This window comes from Lycorma delicatula, chromosome 6 (assembly GCF_047948215.1).
Source record: "Lycorma delicatula isolate Av1 chromosome 6, ASM4794821v1, whole genome shotgun sequence".
Taxonomy (NCBI): Eukaryota; Metazoa; Arthropoda; class Insecta; order Hemiptera; family Fulgoridae; genus Lycorma; species Lycorma delicatula.
The window spans coordinates 19,738,306-19,757,857 of record NC_134460.1 but is presented as its reverse complement, the minus strand read 5'-3'; the positions used below and the strand labels follow the sequence as shown (position 1 = coordinate 19,757,857).

Below are 19,552 nucleotides of genomic sequence, written 5' to 3'. Positions count from 1 at the left end.
AACAACCACAGCACAACCTTCAAACAAGCATTAGTATCTAAACAGCAGGTTAGCTAAAATTAACTAAAACTCAGTCAATCTTTTACAATAAAATAATAATATAAAATTTAAGCACCTACACAATGAATGAATACATAACTACATGAATCAGAAAGAAATTGATAGTATGAACCATCACTTCCTCAATAAGGTTCATCAACTATCCAATGGACAGAGATTATATGCGAGTTATAAATAAAACTTGACATTACTCAACATTCTATATCACCATCTATATTTATGCATGTATGTGCCATGTAAAATAATAAAAAAATTAAAAAAAAGAAGAAAATAAAAATAAAATAAAATAAGATTTATTTAAAATTTTTACAACACTTAAATACTAGTTGAATACCTCCACAGATAATTCATGAAAATTTGTTCAACTCAAAATTTAGCCATTATTTTAGTTAAGAAAAGGAAAATAAATGGTAAAAAAACACAATATAAACATATATGAAACAAATCATGAATACCACATAGATTAAAATACTCAGCTTGTAACAAATATAAAATATAACAATTACATTTAGCATGTAATACTGACACATCAAACAACTCAAAGTAAAATTAAAATAATAAAATTACAAAAATTAACTGATAACTGTTTTTATACTAATACATAGATTTAATATAAATATAAAATACTTTTACCCTGTAATATAACAACACAAAAAACTAATACACTTAAAAAACTTTCACGGTTATAATAAATTTTATCTAAAAATAATTTTTATAAAGCACTTTTACAAGTTTGACAAAAACTCTACAACTGAATGAAACGAAACTCCGCATGAAATGAAATGATGTTAAACATAAAATCATGTTATTTCAATGAAGGTATATTTTGACTAAGTAAACAGATAACTCTCAACAAATTAAAGAAACTTCATCATCAGTCTGGGGCACGTTATAATTATTACTCTTCTAACTAACTTAAATGATCTATTTTTTCCCCAAAAGAGGTAATCTTATAAAACATTGTCTACCTCTCAATTATGTACTACACAATTACTTTTATTAATGCTGGACTCCAGTAAATGAGGCTCAATTATCAGCATAAACTACAACGGTTCATCTTGTGTCTAGGGACAAGATGTCCATGACACTGTTTTTACCTGATAGCATAAATTAAACAGTTTGATTAATAAATTTAGTTATTTAATAATTAGCTTAACAAAATTCATTCATTATTTTCTGCAAATCCCTAGGCAAATGGTTATTTGAGAATGTAAACTTTGTTTCCTAATATCGCTAACCAGGTCAATGAAAAAAAAAAACAGTTGTAAATAATTATAAATCCTCCTTCTCAAAAACTAATGTAGTGTACCGTTTTCAAAGTTTAATTCTTTAGAGCAGTTTGACATAAATGGTATGTTCACGTCAGTTAAAATATTATTAATTTCTCTTTTTATTTCTAACTAAATAAGAATTAGCTACATATTAATATATTTAACTATTTTATTAGCACCGTTTTCAGACGTTTAAATAATATATTGCAATATATGCATTAAACATAAAATCTTTACTTTGTGGTTATAACAATGTTCTTGTTTAGATTTTTTTTGTAATTTGTGGTAAGATCAAAATAAAAATCAAAACCACATTTAATCTTATACCAAAGAATGTACTTCAAATTTATTTTGTTTTCAATCTATTAATATTTATCATACTATCCATAACAATGTAATTTTTACACAATAATACATTAAATATAGTGAGAGATTAATATTGTGTATACAGTTTTTTCTTTTTTTAATTGCAGTAAAATTACATTCAACGTGTAATGTATTGTAGCAGAGAATTTCCATATGAGAAATTAAACAAAATTCATACTTGTTAGTACATGTAACTACCAATTTAGTATTAAAATGCAGAAAAAAGATTACTGTGAAGGATGAATCATTTTTACGTTTAAAACACTACACCATAAAAGATGAATGTACAAAAGTAAACAGCTATATAAAGCATTACTGATTACTTATGATGTAAAGCATACTTGAAATGAAACTAATGACAATCAAAGGGTTTCAAACAACTTTAAGTAAATGCATAAAATAAGACCATGGCAAAACATTTTAATTTAATAAACTAGCTATTAACCTATAAATGAAGTTAATCACCCACTGGTAATTAAGAAAAAAAATTTCTTAAGTAGGTGTGCCATTCAAATTTACAGCATATTACATTTATTATTTCATATTTATTTATAAAACTGATTTTCAAAACCTGTTTACTTTTCCATTCTTTAACGTTTTGTTTACGTGAAATTTTTCAACTTATATTCGGTATTATTTCTTTATACAATATTATAGGAAATAAAAAACTTTAATGATTGCAAAAACAGGTCTTTTAAAATATTATTTATATTTTACTAATAGATTAAACATTCAGCAGTTATGAAAAAAAAATCAGAAAAAAATATTTTTATGTGAAAATATATTATTACTGTTTTGTTAGATAATTTAATTAGACATATAAATAGCCTTTTATTAACCAGATAAGGATCAGGTAATAATAATAAAAAGTAAATAAAACTAATATTAAAAAGTAATTACAGTACGTCCAAAGTTATCCTAAACTCTTAATACTACTTTCCAAAATACGTATAAAATCTTTAATTAAACTTTCCAAACTTTTGAGCACATCATTTTTTATAAAATAAAACAAAAAAAAACATCACTGAATGATACCAAAGGATCAACTTCTTTATAAAAAAACTTTTAATATACTTTTAAAATAAATTTACTTAAAGGGGAAAAAATTGATCATATAATAAATAGTAAACAGTTAAGAATTTATATTATAAACTTAAAGTTAAAATTATCTTAAGAGATTTTCTTGCACGTATTAGTATCACATTGTTACTCTTAATTTTCAGAAAATTTATTAATGTAACAAAATATAGATATAGTCCAAAAAAAGTTATAAAATAGACTAAATAAATAACAAAACTTAAAGATTTGTTCTGATTGAAAATAATTTAGTTACATTAATATACATGCACATCTTTAATTTTTGTGAAGTAAAAAATAAATAAAATACCATCACATTAATAAACGCAAGAAAATTATGCATTAAAAAAGAATTGCACATAAAGTTACAAAAATTTATATAATTTTAAGAATTAAAATATGCTATTATTTACAAGCGACTCAAAAAATGTAAAGTACTATTTATAAAGTAAAATTAATATTCAATGTTCTCATAAATTTTTTTTTCTATATCCAAAATTCATAAACACTATAAATTGCAACACTAGTTTCAATTCAAATCATAAATTGACCCAACAAAAATAAATTTCTCATTTACTTTTTATTTTTTTACTGTTAAGCTGTTTTTAATTTAGCTGATGGAAAAAGGCTGTATTTTTTATCAGGTATCATTGCAAACATCATTTTGTTTATTCTAGTATAAATATAGATGTATGAACAATTGCAGTAACAAAATGAAAAATTAACCACCATTAAACTAAAATAGTTATTACTTATATATAATAGCTGCCAATCAATAATCACTTCTTTGTACACTCTATTTTTTAAAATTATTTATCATTTTTTTTTTGAAATGAATGAAAAAAAGAATTAGAATATTAATATCACTATGTCATTTGATCATAAATAATGAAATGTAATTGATGTTCTTATGTCATTTATTGTTTATTTTCAGTAATTTTCAATTTTAATTACTTTTTTAATTAAAAACTCTTAAGATTTAACGGCATTATTTAATGCAATTAATTTTTACACCATAAAATATTATGACTCCAGGAAAAATATTAATATAATATTCAAATTAATAGATCTGTATTTTACATCAGTGAAAAAAAGGAGACAAAATTAATATATCTATAAAAAAAATATCAGTTTAACTTAGAACTTAATTATTTATACTACATAAATATAAATATTAAGAGGAACTTATTAATTAATACTGGTTATAAATAAAGAAAGTATACAACCAGTTAAGCAAACACGATCCAAGATTTTTTTTAAAATTATAACATCCTGGGAGTTTGCAATGGGATCCTGGGTTGAGGGATATTATGCTAATTAATAGCTTTTAGTCTACTCTCAGTTTACTTCTGGGACCCTTTGACTGTCATACAAAGTCCATGCTTGATTTTGGTGCATGGCGTCTGCGTTCCAATTGACGTTCCAACAGTTTCTTTATTTCTGATACAATAAATACAGTTGATGTAAGTGATACCAGGAATATCATATCTGTAAGAAAAATAAACCAATAAATAAAACCAAGTCATTAATTTTTTAACAGCCTTTCTTTTTAAAAACTAAATATACACAAAGACTGTTTAATCTACAACAAAAATTTATGAAATAAGATTGTAAACATATTTTATTTTTAAGACTGTAGATCATAACAATTCCAGCAGCATGTAAAAAAAACAAAGGAGAGTACTCATAATAAACTACAACTTTGGAAGCAGAAGTTCAGGGAAGAAGCAACATAAAAAATAGTAGTAGAGGTTACAAGAGTTCATAATTTTTCTTCCTGACCTCAAAAATTATAATCAATATATGTCAAGTGAAACACAAAAAATAACTCAAAACTGAATATGATGGAGTTAAAAATATTAAATGTGATAACTAAACATTATTCAGTCCCAGATTAAAAATTGTTTAGGAAGGTGCATAAGAATGGGATTCTGATAAATTAATGCTTTCACTTTTAGACAACGATGAAATTGTAAAATCTGTAAAAGCAATACTTGTCAGTAGAGTAATTCTGAAGAAATTGATAATAAAATTGGACTTACTCATTTTGAATCTTATCCAAAGCAACTATTTTGCTACAAAAAAGAGAGAACTTGCAGTAACAAAAATTAGCAATTTTTTAAAACTATTTTAAATTTGTCAGAAAGAAAAACATTTTCCAAAAGCCTATTTAAAAAGATAAAAAGGTGAAAAGGAAAAATTCTTTTCACTTAATTTTTTTTATATAATCTACACAGTACAGAATTTTTTTATTATCAAGCTGTAGTGTTGTATTTGCAAATCGTTCTACCTAGTAATAAAATGCTTATATAAACTTCATCTATGTAATGACAATTAATCTTAGTGCACTATTGTTCTAATAAGAACTAATATTAGAAAATCCCTTTTGCATGCTGGAAGGCGAAGGTAGATTTCACCGGTGCTAAGTAGTGATAAAAAAGATTTTCACCTAAAAGTTAAGAAAAACTTCTAATTTATTCAATATGACCATGGTTGCATGTGAAAAAAGTTTCACATGTTTAGCGTACAACAAGCCCCATCTTTTTACAATTCCAGCAACATTTTCATCAACCCTTGCCGTAAAGGTTGGTGATATCAAAAATTGTATCTGACAAAAGTTTTAGGTAGTTGTTTAGAGAACTAACAATCACTTAAACCAATTTGATACTGTACCTATTAAGGGAAGTATGATTTTTTTTTGTCTTCGAAACCCAATTTTTTCCACCCCCTGGGCCAATAGTTGGTGATAACAAAAAACTTTACTAGATAAGTTTTAGGCCCTTACCCAAAGAATAGTAGAAACTTTAAATGAATTCAATATTTTACTTAATAAAAATGTTAGTGATTTTTTTTTTTTTTTAAAAAGCCCCATTTCTATCCCTATGGTCCGATTTTGCCCATTACCAAACTTGATTGTGATTTTGGGTCATTATATTTTATGTATCCTCAATTTGAAAGTGATCGGTGCAAAATTACGGCAGTTATCGTGTCCACAAGAAAATGAAATATATATAAATTTTAGAACTGATGGTTGTATTGGGGTCTGAGGGATGTGAAACGCGAAGATATGTTGAAATTTCCTGGAAGTCGAATCATAGTACCCATTACACAATACGTAGCTTTCTTATGAACTCTACCTAAAACCAGAAAAAATGAACTACTGATCTAAGCAATAATGACTATTATTAGAACTAGTTACATTCAGTAGCATTAAAACACTTATGTAATTTATTTCACGGTAACATTTCTTTAACAGCAGCCAATTATCAGATGTATGTGACTTCTGCACAAACACACACACACACACACACACACACACACACATATATATATATATATATATATATATATATTCATAAAAACTTATTGGAAAATACTAATATTATTTAAAGTTAAAATCCACACATCCTAGTTTAATATAAATAAGTGTGATAAAATGTATACAATTATAACAACAAAAACAATTTTTTTATATAAAAGAAAAAGTAAGAAATAGCTTACTTGTTCATGTTTAAAACAACTTTATAAGGACATAATCATATTATTAATTTCAAAAACCTATGTGTAATGTTATGTTTAATCCTGCAGAAATTTCTTGACAAATATAATAAAATAAATAAATACATTTATTTTCCGATGAGTATTGTTCAATAACACTGTCTATAAGTACTCTTTTCTTACTGGGGTAATTTCATTATCCCCTGCTGATTTGTGAAATTTAAATTATTTCTTAGGATTTATAAACTTTTGAATGAAACAGAATTTAGGAAATTCCATGGCATTGCATGTGATAATTGATTACATTAACATATTTACACAAAAGATTGTTCAAGTATAAAATTTTGTGCACTTTACTTTGATGTAAACTTTTTTTATGTTAAGAAAAAGATTTATTCACTGAAAACCAGTATTCAATTTTTTCAATCCAAATAATAATCTTATTTTAGATAAAGACACAAATCCTAAATTTGTTCGTTAATTTTTTCATTCCAAAAGAAATTTTGCATTATTTAATTTCTGGAAGTAAAAATCTGTACGATTATATTAAAAGTAGAGAGATTTTTTTCCCAATTTAATCAACATTCAACTAAAACAATCCATTTTGCAATCCCTAAAATTTTATTTCACTACATCTTTTATTATTCAAAAACTGTGATTATAAAAAAAATAATTGCGTTAATAATAATATTGCACATATTTATAAATATTTTATATTAAGGAATTTGACATTCTTAAATATAATAAAAATAAAAGAAATATACGTACAATTCAGAATGAAATATTACAAAAAATAAAAAATAAATAAATAAAAAATGTAAGGTAATTTACCATAGAGAGTAAGAGCTTCAGTTTGAAATGTGTATTGAAGAGGTGGGAAATAAATGACCAGAAGCTGACCAATCACAGATACGCTTACAGCAACCAAAAACATTTTATTTGTAAATAACCCAATGGTGAATACTGATTTTGTCTGAAAAAAATTGTTACCTTTTTATACATGAAAAAAAAAATCACATAATTTCTTAAACACAGTATACAAAGTACTAATATACACTATACTTGTAAAACATACAAGCTTGTTTACAAAAAAAATTAATCTGGAAAATAATTGTCTGAATTATGTTATATAATAATTTATACATCTCATGAAGCTGTTTAGAAGAATTTTATAGCAACTCTCTTATGCTACCTGCATTCTTATTTCATTTTATTCTGGCTTGAATGTTACTTCAGATGTTTCATGACAAGAAGATGAAGCATATTAACACATTCACTGCTAATGACCCAGATCTGGTTCATGAAGAACATACCTTACAAGCAGATAACTCATTTACAGGTCATGATGGCAGAATCTTAATCTTCCGCACATGATTCGGATTCAGGCCAGTGTAGTTTAATGTTGTGGATAACAAATTAAATCTAGTGAAGTATAATGCGACCAGTGACTTTAAAAATATCCCATTTAACAGGGAAATTAAAATGATATTCCCACTTGCTGCAGATGCACAACCAATTGACTATTTTAACACTTCATGTGATATTTTATTTCTTGTAAATATCTCTAACAAAAACAAATAGATACAGCCAAATAATATACAACATAGTTTAAAAAATTGACAGTTGATGAACCTAAAAAACTGGTTTACTGTTATATACTGAAACCATAATGATGAAACTTCTTCAAGATAAAGAAGACATATCGATTATTTAATTGGCAATGCTTTCACCAGTACATAGGTATGAGGTATGACAGATTCCTTTTAATTGTGAGGTGTCTACATTTTGTAAGAAATACAAACAATGTCACAGAGCATCTTCATAAAGTGAGGCCATTGATAAATAACTATATAATTTGATAGCTGTATAGCAATAAATAGCACAGTAACAATAAAATTCTTGAGATTTTTTCCTACCAGAGAACTTGCTATTGATAAAGAGATGGTTTCATAGAGAAGAGGTTGGTGATATGCCAATGCATAAAACAACAAAAAAAAAAAGTACAGGATTAACATTTTTTCCCTTCCGAACTTCATGGCCTAAATTTAAGATTCATTATTTACAGTGAAAAAAATGATCTTCTGTGAGGAAGGATCATATAAAAAGAAAAGTGGTCATGCCAATGTTTAGAGAATTCCACCAATTGTGGAAGTCTCCAGTCTTGCGTTCACTTACTGTCAAAAGAAACTTATTGCACTGGTACAATGTGTGTCGATAGAAAATATAATCAACCATCCATGACTGGTAGAAATTTTAGGAAGGGGCAATATACTAGTAGATTTATGGTTGGTAAATAGTAGGATAAGAGAACGGATATTATATAAACTTCTAACACAAAAATGATATGGTCACTTTTGTAAATAAGCACTATAAAAAACAGAAACCAGGTCCAAGTAAAATGATTGATACCTTTCCGTTATGTAAGGTATCAATCATGGAGGTCAGTTGCTTTCTTACTAGCCATGTGAATGTAAAAAGCTTAGATATGGTATAAAAAGAATTTCATTCACATTCTTCAGCCATTACTGGTCAATAACCCCTTAAATATAGATATCTTTTTTATTTTCCTGTTTTTCACACTGCAACCTGTTTAAATAGTGAACCTTCCCCATGGCCCAGTGAGATGAGGATACAGTGATATGTGACATGCAAACGAGATATACTAGTCTTGTACAGACTCAACCCGACCATACCTGAGATAAGTGATTAATTTAATCCCAACCACCAACGTACACCAGTATCCACTATCTAGTATTTGAAACTCAGAATTTTCGACTTTGAAAATCAGCTTTTAAACAACTGATTTCTGACGATGAGTTAAACACTGGACCATCCAGCCCAATGGGCTACGATAATATGAATTCAAATAATGATGGACCAAAAAGTACAGTCTATGATTTTTGGCTGACAGTGCTTGAGTCACTTCCATCAATAGAAACACCAAGTGTCAACTCAACATAATGTTGCAATACTACAGTACAAAAACTGAAGATACAATTAAAAAAAAAAAAAAAAATTGGAAAACAAATAATAGTACAATTTTTATATATAGCACTTGTAAAGACAAACCAGGTTTGTGTTCTGGTAGGTGTTTCAACAGTTTTCATAAAAATGTGTAAAGTATCTTAAGAGATGGTTGGGTTGGGTTGTAATCTTAATTATAATTTTTTTCTTATAAATAATCTGTTTTTTAATTAAAATTTTTTTTCTAATTATTTATTAATATAGAGCAAAAATTATGAATATAACATACAGTAACAGTTCCTGCAATGTGGATGGCATGAATTCGGGTCAACAAATAATATGATAAAATGTTGGCTAAAAACATTGCAAAAAATAATTTTGGACCTTTGCCATAGATTATCATGAACGAAGGTAAGTTATTTAAAGAAAATTTGTTTCTGTCATGTATTCCTATATTATATTATGTAAATGCTGCATGATAGTATAATTTTAATTAGCAGCGATTGTAGTTAAATAATTTATGTTGGCATATTAATTTTTTTTTTAATTGGAGAAAACTTTCATTGAGGTTTTTAAAACACAAAAGAAAACTTACAACAAGAATCCATAAGGAAATATATATTGTAACTGCTTCAAATAATGAACAGTGAAAAATTATCTGATTACAATCATCTTGAAAAAGTTAAAAATATTAATTTTTGGTTGAGTGAAACAAAACATTGGGTTGCAGCAAAATTTCTGACATGATAGCTGACAAAGAGAAAATTAATTGAGGTGTACAGTAACAAAATTGAGACTAAAGTACAATCATTACAGTGGACGAGTATATCACTTCTACAAGTAAATAAGCACAATAAACATTTCCACAATATTAAGATCATATTGATTGCACTTTTTGTGCTGGAAATATAATTATTTAGGAGTCTACCCATCAAGGTTAACAACGCATTTTATTTCATTCTGCAGTTTTGCAGAGACAACAACAGAAAGAAGCAACTTGAGCATGTACTAACAATTCATGGAGATTGTATTAAACAATAGATTGCACAAAGAAAATCCTTATGAAGCTTATGAAGAAACATGTGTATTTAATAAAAATACTTAATGACTGACACAGCAACATGCATCAATATAACAAAATTGTAATAGAAAGAATAATTTTACTTATTTATTTATTTAAAATAAGATATTAAAATTAAAGATTTGTTAAAATACATACCTGAGAGCGACAACTAAGGGCATTAAACATATCAAAAAACACAAAACATGTAAAAGTCATTGTTGTATCCCTGGGAGTTATCTGATTGTCGCTCATCTAAAATAAAAAATAAAAAATGAAAATTTTGGTTAATTTATATAAATATTATAGCATTAAGTAACAGGTCAATATTATCTCAGTCATAATTTATATATCTATTAAAAATTACAAAAATAAAACACTTCAGATCATCAGATCAATTAAAAAAATACAATTTTGTACTGCATTTAGTAAAGAAACAACACTACGATAAAAATATATTAAAAAAAAAAGGCAACATGCAATAAAACTTGAATGTTTTTTAACTTGGCTGATCTACAAGAACAAGAATTAAACATGGACTTTGCTGTACATATTTTTCCCTTCTTTCACACCAAGATGCTACTCCTGAGATATTCTAGGTGTTTTAGAACTTTAAGATTATAAAGGATGGCATTTACAGTCTTACCCAAAACCAATGTATCTATTATTTTATTTTTCATTCTTTATGTTCCGAGTTATCATGAGAAATGTTATTCACAACATACAGTATGTAATATACTACAATAAAGTTGTACAAGTCCTATTTATTATATTTCATTATAATACATTATACATTACAAAAGTTTGATTTATGCCTACACACAAATGTAAACTATTATTAATCATACAAAAACCAACAGAGCCATAAAACATCTATAACTTTCAAACTGCTTTTTATTACTTCTAATAATGTTTGATAAAAAGTACCTTGTATTGTAAATCTTTTACATATTTCATTATTTAAAAAATTTTTTTGTAATATCTCTGAATAAATATGAAAACAGTTTCATTATCTGTAATAGTCAAACCAAAATAATCCTCCTTAGGGGATGGTACACCTATCATTTAATAAATGAATTTAAATCGTACTATCATACTTCTACTAAGTTTTTCCTCCACAAAGAAATATGCTATGGCTGAGCTAACACCTGATACCTTTACAGAAGCATTGTGTGTTTATTTAGTTGAGTTGAGCGCTTTTAATATTTTATTCTTTCACAGCTGAGTTTGTTTTTAGAGTAATAAAAGAACTAATGAGAAATGTACAGTAAAATATTCATTAAAAAATTAAAGAGTGTGTTAGTGAATCAGAAGATTAAGGGATCGATACATGAAATAATTTTAATCCAAACAGGTTTAATTTATCTAATTCAAATATTACTGATAATTAGAAATAGTATAACTTCTTAAATTATTGCTAAATTTGATCTAGTTTATGTTCTTTAACTTCCACCTATTGATCTAAGAATATAAAACAGAATTATTCACAGTGTGGATGACTTATGAACTCTTGGAAAAAATTATAAGGAGCTCTGTCATTATTAAACAAGAAAGTAAGTCTGACCTATCTTAATAAAATTTTTTCAAAGACTGAGACTTCTTCTATCTCCATAGTCTTTCCTCTTCTTATTTTTATATTCAGTGGTCTATCTACATTATTTCTACTAAATTTCATTACTTTCATTTTGTTCTTGTTTATTTTCATGCGGTAATTCTTGGATAGGACTTCATCCATGCCATTCACTGTTTCTTCTAAATCTTTTTTATTCTCAGCTGGCTCAATTCATTTGAAGTGTCCCAAGAAATATAAGCTGGTTGTCTGACCAATTCAAAAAATATTGAAACTTATCCACTTATTTCCTACATGTTTCAGGACCTTAAAACTATTTTTTTTTAAATGTCTTATTTAAGCAATTTACCTGTGGCAGCCATTTTTATTATGGTGCGCATACCTATTTTTGTGATTGTAAGGGTTTATGTAAATCATAACTAAAAACTATTTGTCCTGGAAGGATGAAACAAAAAGCAATTTAATCATATTTTCTCAAGGTAAAAGATTGGTCCAGTGGTTTACTTACTTATCTCTCTTCTTTCTGAGAAAATTACCAATAAAGTTGAACATGAAAAACGTTTGGTAATCTTTTTCAAGAGGCAGGGATGGCATACACAATTTGAATTACTGTTTTTATATGTAGGTATATATTAGTAGTTTTACCATAAATAATATTAATGGTGATATACTTACCCCTAAAGTTTTATGAATTTTTGAAACTAATTTTTTTTTTTTAAATTCAAATTTTGGCTTCAAATAACTCTGATGATAAGAATCTCAAATCTGCACAGTTTGCAGCGTTTTTGTAGACGTTTAAGGCAAATAAAAAAGTTTCTTGTGTATTGTACTAATAAAAAATTAATAACCTCTCAAAAATCATGAAAAACCTGGTAACAGGGGTACCATTTTGACTTGCTAAATAAATGCTCCAAGGGGGATTTCTTGTCTTCTTTGCACTTTACATTTTTTACATTTAGCCCTATGTTTTCAATATTTTTAAAATTGTTAATGATAGGTTGTAATAATGATAACTTGATTGTGATAAATGAATTTAATGATAGCTTATTCAATACCAGTAACCTAATACAATTTTGATTCTAAAACACTTGTAAAACTTACCCAAACTGAGATTTCAATGAGTAGGCTACATCTTTTTTCAAGAATTCATTTTTATTTTTATAATCACTATCGAAGAAAAAATAAATTGTAATTATTCTTCAATGAAATAGCCCGTTTTTGTAGCAATGAAAGTTTATTATTTAGTGTTGTTAACTAACAGATGTGATATCTCTTCTGATAATTCTCTTGAAATTGTGTGAGAATGACCCATCACTGTAGTTAGTTCAAGTGGTCAACTTTCTCAGGACTTTGCAAATCGATACACACACTTTGTCTTGTTGAGACTTTGAAATTATGTACGTGGTCCAGCTGGGTGGAATTTTCAAGGCTAATATAATAGAAAGAAGAGAGATAGGTAAATAAACCACTGGACCTATCTTTTACCCTGAGAAAATAAGAATGAATTGCTTTTGGTTTCGTCCTTCCAGGGCCAATAGTTTTAAGTATGAATTTTCTATAAACCCTAATAATCACAAAAATAGGTGTACACATCATAACAGAAATGGCCGCCATAGGTAAACTGCTTAAATGAAAAATTTTGAAAAAATATTGTTTTTCTTCTCAATTCCTCTTTACAGAATTCTAGTTATGATTTTTGATGAACGAGTAGTTAAGCTAATTGTTCTGTATTCTATACATTTATTTGCTCCTTCTTTCTTTGGTATCATGACAATAATGCTCTTTGAAGTATGACGGAACTTCGTTTTCGTAAATATTTCACACCAGTTTGTATAATCTATCTATCACTTCCTCACCTGCACTGCACAGTAATTCTGCAGGTATCCTCTCCATTCCAGGAGCCTTTCTGCCATTCCAATCTTTTAATGTTCTATTAAATTCAGATCTTAGTACTGTACATCCCTTTCATCTTCTTCAACCTCCTCTTTTTCCTCTATAATATCAGTTTCTCCGAATAATTCTTCAAGATATTCCACCCACTTATCGACCTTTCTTTCATATTATAAATCAGTGTACCATCTTTAACACATTATTGGATTTTAATTTATGTACCACAAAATTCTCCTTAACTCTCCTGTATACTCTATCTATTTTACCAATGATCATTTCTCTTTCCATTTCTGAACACTTTTCTTTAATCCACTCTTCTTTCATTAATTTGCACTTCCTGTTTATTGTCAATAGTTCCTATACCTTCTTTATCACCGGTATTCTTATACTTTCTATGTTCATCCATTAGTGGCAATATCCTTTGATATCCAAGGTTTTTTACCAGTTCTCTTTGTTCCACCTAAGTTTGCTTCTGTTGATTTAAGAATTCCCTGAAATTCTCCCATTCTTCTTCTATATTTTCTACCTTATCCTTTATACTCAGACCTCCTGCAATGTCTTCCTCAAAAATCTTCACTTCCTCTTCCTTAAGCTTCTCTTTAAATTACACAGATTCATCTGACACTGTTTCTTCATGTTTTTAAATCCCAATCTACATTTCATTATCACTAAATTATGATCACTATCAATGTCTGCTCCAGGATATGCTTTGCAGTCGACGAGTTCACTTCTAAATCTTTGTTTAACCGTGATATAATCTATCTGATGCCTTGCAGTATCACCAAGCTTTTTCTATGTGTATATTTTTCTATTATGATTTTTAAACTGGGTGTTTGTAATTACTAAATTATACTTCATGCAAAACTCAATAAGTCGGCCCCTTCTTTCATTCCTTTTGTTCTATCCATATTCACCCACAAATATTTCCTTCCTTGCCTTTTCCGATGCTTGCATTCGAATCGAAAACTATTATTAAATTTTCATCACCTTTTATATGTTTAATTACTTCATCAATTTTTTTATATACACATTCTAACTCATCATAATCATGGGTACTTGTAGGCATATAGATGTTAACAATTGTTGTCGGCTTAGGTTTTGATTTTATCCTTATTACAATGATTCTACGGCTAAGCTTTTTGAAATATTCTACTGTCTTCCCTATCTTCTTATTCATTATGAAACCTACTCCTGCTTGCCTTTATTTGATGCTGAGTTAATTATTCTAAAATTACCTGACTGAAAGTCATTTTCCTCTTCCAACCGAACCTTGATAATTCCTACTACATCTACATTTAATCTATCCATTTCCCTCTTAAAATTTTCTAACCTACCAACCTTTTTTAGACTTCAACATTCCATGCTCCGACTCACAAAATGTTATTTATTAATTTTCTGGTGACCCCTTCGTTAGTAGTCCCCCCACCTGGAGATCGGAACAGGGGACTAGTTTACTTCCAGAATATTTTACCAAGGAAGGCGCCTCCATCTTTATTACATGAAAATGCAGAGAGCTACATTTTCTTGAAAAAAAAACCGCCATAGTTTTCCATTACTTTCAGATGCACAGTACTCAGAAGATTGAGTGATGTTGATATGGCCGTTTAAGTCCCACAGTACTCAGAAGATTGAGTGATGTTGATATGGCCGTTTAAGTCCTAACAACAACTACTGAAAGAGCTGTTGCTCTCTTCCAGGAATCATTCCTTGGTCTGGCTTTCTCAACAGATACCTCTCCAATATGGTTGCACCTTCGGTCCAACTACTCTGTATCACTGAGTATTCAAGTCCTCTCACCATCGACAAGGTCTCATGATTTATAGAGGTAGTACAATATTATTATTTTTATCAATAGATATATATTGATGTAATTATTACATAGATTAAAATTGTGCAGCTTGATAATATTTCAAGTAATATAACAACAATAAAACAATTAAGTAAACTCACCACACTACTTAAATGAAAAGGTAAATAAATAGAAATTAACCAAAGTATTATAAAAAGGGCTATTACTTCCCAATTGTAGCAGAAATTCTTAAAAACTTTCTCCTTACTTTTAATGTTTTTATGATTTCTGATTTTAATGAGTTAAAACAATTTTGGTGCCTTATATGTGAAAAACAATTTGAAAATTGCCAATCTAGGTTAGGTATTGGGATACCCAATTTGTTTCTAAGATCCATCTCAGTATGTTTTGTATTACTTCTTTCACTAGTACTTCTAAAATAAAAACTCTTATATTAATAAGATAAAAAAGTACTTTATAAATATACATATTCCTGAATTGTAATATTCTTAGAGAAACAAATAAGAGGTTTAGTGTATTCTAATCGGCTCTTATTTGCTTTAAGTCGAACAAATAACTTTTGTAGTGTAACGTTTGGGTGCTGTAAGATAAGTACTTCCCCCAAATTGTTAAATCATACTCTAACATTGAATTAAGTTAAAGCAAAGTATACCCTACTTTGCTAAGTGTTAAGGAAGCAAAGCTTCCTTAGTACTTCTGCCTTACAAATTAGCTTGGTTACATAAAACATTCTTGAATATATAAGTAATTTATTCTTGCTCTGTTTTATGTAATTTTTCCAACTCAAAACTGGTATTTTATTTCATCTACCATTTCTATATTGTGACATAAACATTATATGCCATTATTACAAGATGTCTGATGGTATTTTAAAGAAGTCAAATAAGTGTAATTTGTTTTTATATTAAAAAGAATATATTTGGTTTTAGGGCTCATCATGTAATTGTTATTAAACCACAATTTTAATTTAATTAATGTAATCCTGCATGTGGGCTTTTAATTCTAGAATAGGTTTTGCTCTATAAAACAGTGCTATATCGTTTGCAAAAAGTTCATTATATATATTAAAAACAAGGGGCCAAACAGCATCGAGTCCTGGGGGGTTACCGTACAGTATTTTTTCCTCATCACTGGTTTCTCTTTTTATTTTAGTACAGTGAGTCTGAACTGATAAGTATGAACAGAACCACTGATAAGTATATCCCTAATACTTGCATTATATAGTCGATCAAGTAAAATGTGATGGTCCACTGTATCAAAAGCCTTCATTACATCTACAAAAAGACCAGCACAAAAACTGCCATCATTTATATAATCATATAATTATGACATGAAATATAATAGAACATACTCAGTATTCAGTTTACTTTGGAAACCAAATTTTTTGCTAAAAAAAAGACTCTATTCAAAAAATTTACTATTTAATATTTATTTACTATTTAATATTTTTTTCAAAATTTTGCAAACAACAGATAGGACGGCTATAGATCGATAATTACTTGGGTTGGTCCTGTCAGACCCCTATGTACTGCTTTTTTCAATACATCTGAAAACATACCAGAAGTTATACTAAAATTAATAAGGTAAAACATTACATATGTTATGTATTCAGCAAGAGTGTTTACGATTACAGGAGTTATTTCATAAAATCCAGGAGATTTTCAATGTGTAAGGATTTATAACAGATTTTAGCTCTTCTTTTGTAGTCAGGAGTAAGAAAATGGAGTTGAGTTTTTTTTTATGGATCATCCCTGAAGCTGATATCATAACTATTATTGTCAAATAATACTGTAAAGTATGTGTAATGAGTATTTTATTTAAAAAAAAAATTAAATACAAACCTCCCTCTTAAATACCCAAAGTGTACCAAGGATAATGATAGATGCGGATAAAAGTACATTTATAATTAAATTTTTTGTTATCATTGGTTCTTTAACGTTACGAGGTCTCTGTTTCACAACATCATGATCAACAGGTTCAACTCCCAAACTGCAAAGAAAAAAATATTAAAAATTAGCAATTAAATTAAAATTGTCAACCTTTTATGAAAAAAGCAACTTCCGATATGAAAGTGTTCATAGAATATATTTTCCAGAATAGGTATTGACTTATTCTTAAAAAATAACAATGTCTACCTCTATCAAACCACATCACAACTGTTTTTGCGTTAAAAAAATACTTCAAATTATGAGAAATAGATTATTATACTATCATTGCTATTTTAATAATCTAATAATCCATTTAAAAAAAAAAAATCTTCCTACCAATTTATAATTTAAATTAGAAGTAAAAAGCCTTTCTTTAGTGAAACAATATTACTCTCATTTTTAAAAAAAAACTTCTAAAAAGAGAAGGATTTTCTACATCTGTTTAACATGTATATAAATAGAGCTCAAAATTTTGATTACCACCTCCTTCTGAATTACATTTTCTTTCTGTAATTGATTCATTATTTTTTGTGTCTTATTTTGTATCTATTTTTAAATATTATTAATGTAAACTTCAACAATTTCAATTTTTTATTTTACAATTAATTATTTTGTTATTCTAATGATCGAGGTTTTATCAGCATTTTCCTTGATCCGTCCAGACAAATGCTGAGCTGATTTCTTTTTTATCCACTGAAGTTCGCATTCCTAACATGAACCATACAATGTGTTATTATATACTGATGACAATAATTTCTTACAGTAAATTATATTTTTAGAATAATTATTAAAATTACAAACAGTAAATACATGCTTATATAAAAGATAAATATTCTATAAGTAATATATAACAGAACTTGAAACAAACTTAAAAAATATCCCAATATATTTTTTATTTCCTTCAATAATAAGAAAAATAAAATTACCTTTGTGCAGGGGGACCATCCATAATGATATTTATCCAAAGTATTTGCATTGCATTTAATGGATTTGGGATACCTAATAGTGTAGCTAGGGCAATAAGTGATAAAGCTGCAATGCTAGTGCTAAGCTGAAATCTTACAAAATTTCTTATATTGTAGAATATCCCTTTGCCTTCCTCAATTGAAGCTCTGAAATAAAATAAAACACATATAGTAAAACAAAAGAATGCGATTTAATTCTCATATTTACTAAAAAACTTAGAAAAAAATAAATTATCAAGAATTAAACCTTCAGTGTAAGAGGTGTTGTACTGGTTCTCTCTCCACAGTATGAGAAGAACTTAGCTGCTTTTACTAGGAATCATCAAAGCCAGTAACTTTTTATGTTTTTTAGGAAAATATTATATTTCTCAACGAGTTAATATTAATTTTATTATTATTTTTAGTAAGAATAAACTAATTAATAATGTAGCTCCAGAAAAAAAGGCAAAATTAATTTTTGGTTGTTAAAACTTAGGTAACATTAAAAACATTTACTTAAGCGTATTTGTTAATATTTGTCTTACAACCTGTTTGTTTCTGAACCAATTTCAATGATGTTTTTGTTTTGTTGAATTATTGAATAATTTTTTTTTATCAGGAAAGATTGCAACATTAATTACAAAAATTATAGAAGACCCAAGTTAGACTCGCTAAATAAATTACTATAAGAAAATTTTCCACTAAATTCATTTAAAAGGTGGTGAATTATACTTATAATTACAAAAATTAGCAATATTTCCCAATTGTAAAACAATAAAAAAAAAAAAAAATTAAACTATCGACACAAAGTAAATAGATAAGTTAAACTTACCATATTAATTCCAAAAATCAATTTTTGCAGGATCCTGCAACTTCAGTTAGTATTTAATTTTATAATTACATTAAAATAAATTGTTTTTATAATTTGTGAATTTTCAATTTGTCAAAAATGTTACAATTATATAAATTTTCAAGTTATTATGGATGAAGCAATTCTGCAATCCAGTACTGGAACGATGTAATATTATCTATTTACTATATTTTGGTGATTTAAATCTTATTTAATATTAAATTTTATTAGCACAATGGTTAATACGTTACTACGTTAATCACT

At 27.4% G+C, this 19,552-nt stretch overlaps 1 protein-coding gene across 3 annotated transcripts in view; it reads right to left on the bottom strand.

The window, feature by feature from the left end:
* Window positions 1-251: 251 nt before the first annotated feature.
* The window catches only part of SPoCk (secretory pathway calcium atpase), a 180,424-nt gene continuing 161,123 nt past the window's right edge, over window positions 252-19,552 (bottom strand). For all 3 annotated transcript variants that reach the window (XM_075369352.1, XM_075369353.1, XM_075369350.1), the window contains exons 17-21: window positions 18,421-18,606; window positions 17,408-17,555; window positions 10,456-10,551; window positions 7,104-7,245; window positions 252-4,262 (exon numbers count right to left, since the gene is read on the bottom strand). In XM_075369352.1, the coding sequence (XP_075225467.1) occupies window positions 4,141-4,262; window positions 7,104-7,245; window positions 10,456-10,551; window positions 17,408-17,555; window positions 18,421-18,606 (694 nt within the window). In that variant the 3' untranslated portion in view covers window positions 252-4,140. The remainder of the gene's footprint in view (window positions 4,263-7,103; window positions 7,246-10,455; window positions 10,552-17,407; window positions 17,556-18,420; window positions 18,607-19,552) is intronic.